The sequence below is a fragment of the Bufo gargarizans genome, chromosome 8 (assembly GCF_014858855.1).
Source record: "Bufo gargarizans isolate SCDJY-AF-19 chromosome 8, ASM1485885v1, whole genome shotgun sequence".
Taxonomy (NCBI): domain Eukaryota; kingdom Metazoa; phylum Chordata; class Amphibia; order Anura; family Bufonidae; genus Bufo; species Bufo gargarizans.
Window position 1 is genome coordinate 52,823,897 of NC_058087.1, and position 12,318 is coordinate 52,836,214.

The 12,318-nt window shown below is 44.7% G+C and overlaps 1 protein-coding gene across 3 annotated transcripts in view; it reads right to left on the reverse strand.

Moving 5' to 3' along the window:
* Positions 1 to 10,952, reverse strand: part of UBE2F (ubiquitin conjugating enzyme E2 F (putative)) — a 259,517-nt gene extending 248,565 nt beyond the window's left edge. The window contains exons 1-2 of one of the 3 annotated variants that reach the window (XM_044304274.1): positions 10,661 to 10,952; positions 7,244 to 7,377 (exon numbers count right to left, since the gene is read on the reverse strand). In XM_044304274.1, the coding sequence (XP_044160209.1) occupies positions 7,244 to 7,361 (118 nt within the window). In that variant the 5' untranslated portion in view covers positions 7,362 to 7,377; positions 10,661 to 10,952. Of the gene's footprint in view, positions 1 to 7,243; positions 7,378 to 10,656 lie in introns of all 3 variants that reach the window. The other 2 variants (XM_044304273.1, XM_044304275.1) reach the window with 2 other exon arrangements.
* Between the last annotated feature and the right edge of the window lie 1,366 nt (positions 10,953 to 12,318).

Below are 12,318 nucleotides of genomic sequence, written 5' to 3' on the forward strand. Positions count from 1 at the left end.
AGATTATCTAAGTAAGGGATAACCAAAATGTCTCTTTCCCTTATGTGAGCCATAACCTCTGCCATCAACTCTGTAAAGAGCCTGGGGTCCTGAGATATTCCAAATGGAAGTGCTCTGTATTGTAGCTGATGGACATGGCCTTCCATGGAGTTCTGCAAGAATTGGGATGTGGTAATAGGCATCTTTTATGTCTATGGTGGCCATGACACAGTTTTTGAATAGATGTTTTATTGCGGACTGTATAGATTACATTCTGAATTTTTTGCATCTTAGGAACTGATTTAAAGGGGTTCTGCAGTTTTTTTAAACTGATGATCTATCCTCTGGATAGATCATCAGCATCTGATCGCCGGGGGTCCGACACCCAGGAACCCCTCCGATCAACTGTTTGAGAAGGCAGCAGTGCTGGTAGTAGTGCCGCTGCCTTCTTGCTGTTTACCCCTGGTCCAGTGACATCACAACTAGTATCACTGGCCTGGGCAGGGCTAAGCTCTGTTGACTTGAATGGAGCTTAGACCCGCCCAGGCCAGGGATACTAGTCGTGACATCACTGGGTCTGCGGTAAACAGAGAGAAGGCCGCGGCACTACTGCCAGCGCCGCTGTCTTCTCAAACAGCTTATCGTCAGGGGTCCCAAGTGTCAGCCCCCCGCCGATCAAATGCTGATGATCTATCCAGAGGATCGATCATCAGTTTAAAAAAAACTGCAGAACCCCTTTAAATCAGTTCCCCAGATACAAAAAATTCAGAATGGAATCTAGACGGAAACAGTCTTTTATAATACCAAGAATCCAAGGGTTTGATGAGAGTTTTTTCCCAAGCCCGAGAAAACCGAGAGACTTCCCCCCCCATGGGACAGAAATGGTCATTGTTGACCAGCTTTGGACCCTGAAGAGGACTGAGAAGCAAAGAGGAATCCCTTATCCTTTCTATTCCTATTTCTGTTTTCTTGTCGGAAATTTTGTTTTTTGTCTCTATTGAAAATCTTTTTTATTTCTACGAAAAAACTGTTGTCTTTTGGGAGGTCTGGAGACAGGAAACCCGTTTTTGTTATCAGATGCCTTCTCTAGAAGGTCACCAAAACGGGTCCAAAGAGATAATCTCCCTGGCACAGAATAGAGCAGAGCTTATTCTTTGAACCCGTGTCACCCGTGAATCTCTTAAGCTCTCCTTTCAGAATTAGATAGAGCCACTGATCTTGCATTTAACTTTATGTGCATCCGCAGAAGCATCCGAGATGAAGTCTACTGCTTTAAGGATGCTGGGGAACACTGCTAATTGGGCTTTGGAGTTTTTTTCTGGATATGGGACTCCAGTTCTTGTAGCCATAGTTTTAACGACCTGCCAGTAGAAGTAGTGGCAATATTCGGTTTAAATGCCTGGGTAGAGGATTCACATACTTTGAGGTAGACTTCTGCTGGTCTATCCATAGGATCTTTTAAGGCGCCGAGATCTTCAAATGGCAAAACAGATTTTTTTAGAGATCTTAGTAATTGAGGCATCCAATTTATGAGGCAGGAAGACTCAGCCTCAAAAGGGGTATTTTCTTTTCACATTTTTTGGGAAGTTTTCATTTAATGGAAATACTCGATCTTTTGTGCCCCAGATCACCAAACATTATATCTTGGACCAATCTTTGTTCTCTAGATTCAGCCACTTTCATAGTGGCTCTAATAGCCTTCAGCAGAGATTCTGTATCCTCAGGGGAAAATAAGGGTCTACCTGTGGTTTTTTCATCCGAAGACGAGTTTGAACTCTCTAGGATTTCTCCTTGCTCGTTCTCGTCTGAAGAATCTGAATCAGATACCATGGCAGAGTGACCCTGTTTGCCAGAGGCAGAGGAAGGTAGGCACTTAAACATTTTCATAGAATCAGAAACTTCAGATTTGACAATATCCTTAATGCTCTGAAGCAGAGATGGGGATTCCTCTTCTACCACCTTATCGACACAATGCTCACATAATAACAGACCAGGAAGGGGCAAGTTTTTTCTTGCATACAGCACACTCTTTGCCTCTGGTCTTTGTGGTAGCTTTCCTAGGGCCTCTTTGACACACTATAAAAATAAGAACAAGCCCCTATTAGAAATCTGACAGAGGAAATATAAAAGTTGGGGATTGACCCCCATACCCCACCAGAAGTACAGGTCTGGCTTCATGACCTTCATGGACATCTGCGCGCTGACTACTCTCATCCTCCATTATAGTAGACAGAGAGCATCTTCCATATGGGATCCACTGATGCTTGCAGGCTGGCAGGGCTCCTTCTGACCACGCACTGAAGGGTAATATTTATACCATAGGTCGGGTCCCTTCTGGTGCTCCCATGCTGCCCGAGTAGGAGAAATCCCTCCCCCACTAACGGAACGCTCACCGCGTGCATTCCAAATATGGTTCATGCACAGGTTATGCGGAACAAGACTATCTTCCCGCCCCCTGCCTCTGTAAGTTGCCAGGCAGGACGGCAGGCAGAGAAAGGACCCGGACCTCCTGAACACCACCAGGAAGATCCAGCATGACAGCATCACCTCCCGGTAATGCTGGGACTGCCCAGGAACACCAGCCCGATATTGAATCCAGGACCCAGAAGGAGGACCCCAGACTTTGCAGGCAGCTCCTAGTGGAGACCTAAGCCGCACCAGGTAACCCCTTTTAAAAGTATCTTCAGGGGCTCCTGCAGCCTAAAATTTGCTCTCCACAAAATACCATCCTATCCATAGGACAGGAAACAGGAAGTGGTGGTATAGGGGCAGTGCCCCTCCTTAAGAGCTGGCCACTAAAGTTCCTATTTCCTGTTCTGGATGGAGGCGGTCTCTCAAGGGTCCTGTCATGGGCGTAAGGGAAAATGTCATTTTTTTTTGCACCATATTCTGACCCCTATAACATTTTTGTATGTCTGGAGCAATGTGAGGGCTCATTTTTTTGTGGGGTGATCTGTACCATTATGAAGTGTGACTTTTTGATCAATTTTTATAAAACAATTCTTGTGGAGCTGAAGTGACAAAAATTGGGAACTGGCTTTTTTTTTTTTTTTTTTTTTTTTATTATTTCCTGTTAAACCATTTTCCGTATGGCATTAATAGTGTTATATTTTAACTCTATGGGCATTTTCGCACACAGTGATGCTCATGATGTTTATTGGTTAAGTAATTTTATTTTAAAGGAAGGGGAGGTGATTTGCACTTTTATACTACAGTAACAGACAGCGTGGCTGCAGTACACACTGTCCAAACACGAGATTAGCTATCAGCACGAGTCCAAATTCAAAACCCATCTACAGACAGATATTGTTTTGCTGATGGAACAGCATCTTAAGGCGTATGCAGTGCTATACAGCGAACATATCAGAGCCAAATTACATCACCAGACAGGCATTACAGAATGCTTTACCACCCCTACGCCAAGCTTCTTTGAGAGGGTAAAGGCATTTGGGGTTCCCAAGGAGTGGAAACATTTTTTAGGGATTCCCTTGCAGTAAAACTGCCACATGTACAATTGGGGCCAACTCGCACAGCTATAGGTTTACTATAACTTATATCCCTTCTTGGCGCAGTGTCTGGATAGATTCTGCTAGAAACCATGGTGGGTATCCGCTTGTGGTTTAGCTCCATTCAATAGGGCTAAACCGCAAGCGGGTCCATGGAATTCAAGGTGAAACACCGGTGGCTCAGTGGTTAGCACTGATGCTTTGCAGCACTGCAGTCCTAGGTTCCAATCCGACCAAGGACAACATCTGCATGAAGTTTTTATCTTCTCCCTGCGTTTGTGTGGGTTTCCTCTGGTTTCCTCCCACACTGCAAAGACATACTGATAGGGAACTTAGTCGTGGCCAAAAGTTTTGAGAATGACAAAAATATTAGTTTTCACAAAGTTTGCTGCTAAACTTCTTTTAGATCTTTGTTTCAGTTGTTTCCGTGATGTAGTGAAATATAATTACACGCACTTCATACGTTTAAAAGGCTTTTAAATCGACAATTACATGACATTTATGCAAAGAGTCAGTATTTGCAGTGTTGGCCCTTCTTTTTCAGGACCTCTGCAATTCGACTGGGCATGCTCTCAATCAACTTCTGGGCCAATTCCTGACTGATAGCGACCCATTCTTTCATAATCACTTCTTGGAGTTTGTCAGAATTAGTGGGTTTTTGTTTGTCCACCCGCCTCTTGAGGATTGACCACAAGTTCTCAATGGGATTAAGATTTGGGAGTTTCCAGGCCATGGACCCAAAATGTCAACGTTTTGGTCCCCGAACCACTTAGTTATCACTTTTTCCTTATGGCACGGTGCGCCATCGTGCTGGAAAATGCATTGTTCTTCACCAAACTGTTGTTGGATTGTTGGAAGAAGTTGCTGTTGGAGGGTGTTTTGGTACTATTCTTTATTCATGGCTGTGTTTTGGGGCAAAATTGTGAGTGAGCCCACTCCCTTGGATGAGAAGCAACCCCACACATGAATGGTCTCAGGATGCTTTACTGTTGGCATGACACAGGACTGATGGTAGCGCTCCCCTTTTCTTCTCCGGACAAGCTTTTTTCTTGATGCCCCAAACAATCGGAAAGAGGCTTCATTGGAGAATATGACTTTGCCCCAGTCCTCAGCAGTCCATTCACTATATTTTCTGCAGAAGTTCAATCTGTCCCTGGTGTTTTTTTTGGAGAGAAGTGGCTTCTTTGCTGCCCTTCTTGACACCAGGCCATCTTCCAAAAGTCTTCACCTCAGTGTGCGTGCAGATGCGCTCACACCTGCCTGCTGCCATTCCTGAGCAAGCTCTGCACTGGTGGCACTCCAATCCCGCAGCTGAATCCTCTTTATAAGGCGATCCTGGCGCTTGCTGGACTTTCTTGGATGCCCTGGAGCCTTCTTAACAAGAATTGAACCTCTTTCCTTGACGTTCTTGATCCTATAAATTGTTGATTGAGGTGCAATCTTGAAGCCATTTTTATGCAAACGCAATGATGGCTGCACGCGTTTCTTTGCAGGTCACCATGGTTAACAATGGAAGAACAATGATTTCAAGCATCACCCTCCTTTTAACAGGTCAAGTCTGCCATTTTAACCCAATCAGCCTGACATAATGATCTCCAGCCTTTTGCTCGTCAACATTCTCACCTGAGTTAACAAGACGATTACTGAAATGATCTCAGCAGGTCCTTTAATGACAGCAATGAAATGCAGTGGAAAGTTTTTTGTTTTTTTTAATTAAGTTAATTTTCATGGCAAAGAAGGACTATGCAATTCATCTGATCACTCTTCATAACATTCTGGAGTATATGCAAATTGCTATTATAAAAACTTAAGCAGCAACTTTTCCAATATTTATGTAATTCTCAAAACTTTTGGCCACGACTGTACATTGTGAGCCACATTGGGATAGCCTGAGGCTAATGTCTGTAAAGCGCTGCAGAATATAGTAGCGGTATATAAGTGCATAAAAATAAATAAAAAAAGAGGAGGAGGAGGAACAGAAGTGCGAAAGTGATGAGGTTGGCTTGGGGCAACCAAGAACAGCGTTACAATCGTAAAGTATTGATCTAAAAAAAAATGCACAACTATGCACTTCATCCCCCCTGCTCTATTACAGAACACTAGTGACCAGAGGTCACACAACTTTTTTTTCCAGAAGAGTAAAAATACGTTACGGTAATTAAAATACATGGATTCTGTTGAAAGACCAGACAAAAAACCCTCGCATGGAGCACTTTTTTGTCTGGTAAAAAGACAGGATCCCGAACGGAAACAGAAAGGATCTCATCAAAGTCGGCAGAGTCTGTTCAGCTTCTTCCCTGCGGGGTGACAGGAGGAGGGGGGAAGCAGGGTCACTAGTGGGGTGACAGGAGGAGGGGGGAAGCAGGGTCACTAGTGGGGTGACAGGAGGAGGGGGGAGCAGAGAACTGGGAGACTGGACGGAACCATGATTGGGGGAGGGGGGGGGGGGGGAATCACTTACTTGAAGACTGACAGGCCAGGCTCCTTAGCTCTCTATTGGCCCTGTCATATTTGCCAGGGTCCTTGAGCAGCGCGCTCCGCTCTCCTTACTACAGACACCCCCTGGAGCCAGCCCCTCCTTCTTCCAGCTCCCGCTGGGCTCATGCACACAACCGCATGTCCGTGTGCATTCCATATTTTGCGGAACGGAACATCTGGCCCCTAATAGAACAGTACTATCCTTGTCCATAATGCAGACAATAATAGAACAAGTTTTATTTTTTTGCTTAATGGACACACGGAAACAATGCACATGGAGTAAACTTTTTTTGCAGACCCATTGAAATGAATGGTTCCTCATGCGGTCCGCAAGAAATAACCAAAAAAAACAGAAAGGACACAGAAAATAAATACGTTCATGTGCATGAGCCCTTAAACTGCTTTTTCTCACCAACAAAGCTCTGCACAGTGCTGTGCTACCTTACCTCTCTTCCCTCATCTCTGTCTACCACCCTACCCGCGCTCTGCACTCTGCAAACTACTTACATCCACCATAATCCGAACCTCTCCTTCCCGGCTTCAAGACTTCTCCCGAGCTGCACCAGTTCTCTGGAACGCTCTAACCCAAGAAATTAGGCTAAATCACAGGAGACACAGTTTTAGGCGCTCCCTAAAAACACATCTTTTTAGGTTGGCCTATCACATCCCCTGATCTAACTCCTCTCCATATATAGCCCATTTATCAACATTTTCTGAACCCGATCCTCAACCAAACTCACCACCGCACCCATGCACCCAGAAGCACTTCATATATCGGCTGGTGACGGCTCATGCAGCTTTATATCTACTCCCCCATCTTCCCAAGATGGCTGGACCATTGTACAAAACAAGCACACTGTAAGCTCTTGCGACTTTTCTGTTGCAATGTTTGTACATGAACTGTACCCCTGAACTGTAAAGCGCTGTGGAATATGTTGGCGCTATATAAATAAAGATTATCATTATTATGAGCTGACGGCGCAGGCAGGAGCAGCAATGTGCGCCATTGCTACAGTGTAAGAAATCCGAACACCCCAGAGAAGTCAGTGAAGTACCCGATCTAGTAAAATTAAAGCATGGTAGAAATCAACCAAATTCTTTAGTAAAAAAGGAAAAAAAAAACATTAACAAAGTATGTTAGAAAAAAAAACAATTTTTGGGCGTTTTGGAGATTTAAAAAAAGTTAAAGTTTAGTTATTATTTAATACAGATCTACATCCACCTTGGATTTTTTAGAGTACATCTTAATTATTACAATTAAAGTAGGCACAACGCATTACCTTTAATAAGTAATCTGTCTCGGATGGATACCCTGCGAGTGGAGTCAGAGGCCGTGCTGGATGCCCTGTTCTCTTTCACACCATCATCCCGCTTTAGCTTGCTCGCCAGTGTCAACATCCCGCCTTATTTTTACCTACAAATCAAAATCACGTCATATTTATGTTTCATGGAATATGAATGAAACATCCAACTGTAGACATTTATATGTGTATTTTATATACAACTTGGGCAACGCACACACAGACACAAACATGGCCACATTACAACAGCCTGAAACTAGCCTAAGGGCTCTTTCACATGACCGTATGAATGGGTCTGCATACGTGCCGCAATTTTGCGGAACGGGTGCAGTCTCATTCATTTCAATGGGGCCGCAAAAGATGCGGACAGCACACAGTGTTGATAGAGCATGTCCTATTCTTGTCTGCAATTGCTGATAAGAATAGGCATTTCTAATCATAGTGCCGGCCATGTGTGGCCCCAAAAATTGCAGAACACACACGGGCTGGTATCCGTTTTGTGGATCCGCAAATTGCGGACCGCAAAACACTGAGGTTGTGTATTAATGGGGTTATCTAAACCTGTGACATATACCGTAGATATATTAGGTGCATCCTCCAGGCAGCGCAGCGGATATCACCATAAAACACTGGTCTATGATAAATTACCCGCACCGTATACCTAAGGGTAGGTTCACAAGTTTTTTTTGGGAGGAGGTTTTGAGGCAGATCTTCCTGCAGGTTTTTCAGCCAAAGCCAGAAGTGGATTAAAAAGGAAAATAAACAACTACGAAAATAATAGATTGTGATCTTAGGCTCACAAAATCTCCCCCCACCCCTTCCTCCCTAAATGCCATCACTTCTCCCAGAAACACTGCTACCCAAAATTACTAAACAGCTGTTTTAAAAGTTCCTTTATTTGCCTTTTTTCCTTGTTGAATATTGAAACAGTTTACATACAACGTACCTCCGCTCCCATGAAACCTAATAGACTGAAACAAATGCAGCAATCCTAGACCAAGAAGATCTTTGAAGACGCAAATTAACCGATATGATTCAACATCTTCCTCAGGAATTCTTCTTCATTTTTCTGGCGGACTCTCTATGAACGTTGCTACACTACTAGCTGGGAAGCTGATTAATGTGTGGGTTATTGAGATACATGTTTAATTCAAAAACGGTACTGTCTTGTAACATTGTTGATACTTGGTAATGTAACAATTTAATACAAAAAGACAATTGAAAAGAAAAAGAAGAAAAAAAGGAAAAGAAAAAAAGAAACATAAAGGAAGGACTTACACTTCTTACTGCTGGATTCACTTCTGGCTTTGGCTGAAAAGCCTGCAGGAAAATCTGCCTCAAAAACTCCTCCAAAAAAAAACTCTGCGTGAACCTACTATTGAAGGTGCCTTCTTCACACATAGCAGATTTTGTCGCAGAAAACTCCTGCGACTGACAATCAGTTCCATCCACCTAAATGAAGATAGCCACGTGTTGCCAAAACAAACACATTCAGGTGAATGGAGCTGCTTTTCAGTCACAGAAATTCTCAGCAAATAGAATCTGTTACTTGTGAAGGTGCCCTAAAAATTCTGCACCGTTCAGTGCAGATAGGCAGAGAATTTTCACTACAGAAAATCTGCACCAGACCAGTCTCGTGTGGATGTACACTTAACCCTGTATCTGCATTACTCTTGTTACTGACAGGATCAACTGGTTACCTCCCCTCTGTACCCTTACTGAAGGCTAATAGCAATTCATTCATAACTTCTAGTAGAAATAATACAGGAATGGCTCAACATAGAGACATGAGCATAGATGCTCCAGAATTGTTATTACATGGGGAATGCTTGTAGCTTCTAAAACAGGCATGTCCGGAGCGTGAAAGGTCCTCTAAGTCTTTTTTGTTTGCTTGTTTTTCACAGCATTTTGAAGCTTTTTTTTTTTTTACATTTTTTATCACCCTGGACATCCACCTTTAAGGACTGGTGGCATTTCAGCGAGTGGCATTTATCATGTAGAGAAAGTTAATACAAAGCACTTACTAATGTACTATTATTATTATTATTAGGCTTGAGCGAATCGGGTTCAGATCGCTGTATCCGACCCCAATTCGTTTGAAAACTTTGTTTACAATACCACCTGCGTAGTGTGCTAAAATGTATGGCCTCCGCTGAGGCTGTGTCTATGACACTTCGGTTATGAGTGTATAAATTATTTCAATCACTGTTCCAAAATCTCATTAACGAAGCCGAGTTCAGCTTTGAATTCTGGAACAGTAATTTATGTGCATAAACGAAGTGTAACGGTAAGATTTGCCGGCCCCCGCGGAGCCCAGGCATTTTAGCGCACTACAGAGCAGATATCATAAACAACATTTTCAAACGAATAGGGTTTGGATATTGCAATCCGAACACGATTCGCTGAAGCCTACATACTATCCATATTGCCTCCTTTGCAGGCTGGATTCATTTTTCCATCACATTATACACGGCTCGTTTCCGTCCTGTAATCCATCAGTGGTGGCCGTGCCTGCACACTATAGGAAAACGCGCTGGTCTATGTGAGCGCCCACGCTTGTGGCAACCAGAGAGGCTGGCACATTTTACTATAGTGTGCAAGCATGGCCACTGCAGCTGGATTACAGGGTAACTATGGAAACAAGCAGTGTATAATGTGATGGAAAAATGAATCAAGCCAGCAAAGGTAGCAATACGGACAATCACAATACATTAGTAAGTGCCTCGTACTAACTTTCTCTACATGATAAATACCACTCGCTGACGTGAGACCACTGCTTTAAGGCAAAGTACAGTGGAATATGACCCCAGAAACCTGACTTTGGGGTGAAGTCCTTCCTTTAAAGGCATGGGGTGGGCTTCAGGAGGAAGGCTATATGGTGGCGTGTTTACAGGCATCTTTGGTGCCGCTGTGTATGTGACGTACCGATGTTTCCATACAGAGCAGGGGGTCAGCAACCTCTGGCACTCCAGCTGTTGGGAAACTACAAGTCCCAGCATGCGCCAATCACTTGTATGGGAGTCCCAAGAACCGTTGGGAGTTGTAGTTTCCCAATAACTGGAGTACCGGAGGTTGCTGACCCCTGCTATAGAGTATCAGACAGAAGTAGACTAGAGGGACTGGATATTGGAGCTGATGGGCAGCCGGGACATGAGCCTCTCCTGTAGCTGTTCTCTGCTATGGCACCACCACCTAGAACTACATCCACCCCAACAGGGTATCCTGAAGGGCCCCCAAAAACCTAGGGACAAGGGGCACTGGAGGTGTAAGGAGTAGTCAGCAAGGTACAAACAAGACTGACAGACACAATGCAGTCCTGTCACACTGCCCCATGTCACGACATGTCATCACAGAGTGACAGGACTGCTGCCAGGAGTGTATGTGACTGTCACCTGCCCTCAGCCGGCCTCTGCTCCGGGGGGAGAAGCTCCCGGCACGGTCACACTCCCCTACAGCAACTCGGCCAAATCAAGACTCCGGGAAGCCGGCCCGCTCCTCACTTCTTCTGCAGGGACGCCATCTTCTTTCGGTAGATGCTAAATCCTAGTGGTCCGAAGGACCTTTGGTGACGTCATGACCATGTGATCAGTCATGTGTGAGTGTGGGAGGAGTCAGAGTCTGAGCTCTCCTGCCCGATTTGTCCCGTCCTCAGCGTGTGAAAGTGTTCTACTTCTGTGCTGGTTGTGGGGATGTATTCCTCAGAGTAACACAGCTCTGCACGACATACACAGCGCTGCACTGTATTCACGACATACACAGCTCTGCACTATATTCACGACATACACAGCTCTGTACCGTATTCACGACATACACAGCTCTGTACTCCATACATGACACACAGCTCTGTACTCCATACATGACACACACAGCTCTGCACTGTATTCACGACACACACAGCTCTGTACTCCATACATGACACACAGCTCTGTACTCCATACATGACACACACAGCTCTGCACTGTATTCACGACATACACAGCTCTGTACTCCATACATGACACACACAGCTCTGTGCTCCATACATGACACACACAGCTCTGTGCTCCATACATGACACACACAGCTCTGTGCTCCATACATGACACACCTTGATCTGTACTCCATACATGACACACACTGATCTGTACTCCATACATGACACACACAGCTCTGTACTCCATACATGACACACACTGATCTGTGCTCCATACATGACACACACTGATCTGTACTCGCAATTGCGACCGGGCCCCTGAGTCAGGGGGGCCCACAGGGCCCCCTCACGCCAGGAGAGCGCAGCCGCAGCTGAATAACTAAAATACGATTTACAGGGGGCGGAGCGGAGGCCGAGAGGAGAGGCCCTGCGTGACACGCACTGTTTAGGGCAGCTGAAGTGAGGAGGGGCCATTATATTAATAATAAAGAGCGGGCAGTGGCGTAGCTATAGGGGTCGCAGCGGTCGCAATTGCGACCGGGCCCCTGAGTCAGGGGGGCCCACAGGGCCCCCTCACGCCAGGAGAGCGCAGCCGCAGCTGAATAACTAAAATACGATTTACAGGGGGCGGAGCGGAGGCCGAGAGGAGAGGCCCTGCGTGACACGCACTGTGCAGGGCAGCTGAAGTGAGGAGGGGCCATTATATTAATAATAAAGAGCGGGCCATTATATTAATAACAAAGAGGGGGCCATTATATTAATAACAAAGAGGGGGCCATTATATTAATAACAAAGGGGGGGCCATTATATTAATAACAAAGGGGGGGCCATTATATTAATAATAAAGAGGGGGCCATTATATTAATAACAAAGAGGGGGCCATTATATTAATAACAAAGGGGGGGCCATTATATTAATAACAAAGAGGGGGCCATTATATTAATAATAAAGAGGGGGCCATTATATTAATAATAAAGAGGGGGCCATTATATTAATAACAAAGAGGGGGCCATTATATTAATAACAAAGAGGGGGCCATTATATTAATAACAAAGAGAGGGGCCATTATATTAATAACAAAGAGGGGGCCATTATATTAATAACAAAGAGCGGGCCATTATATTAATAACAAAGTGGGGGC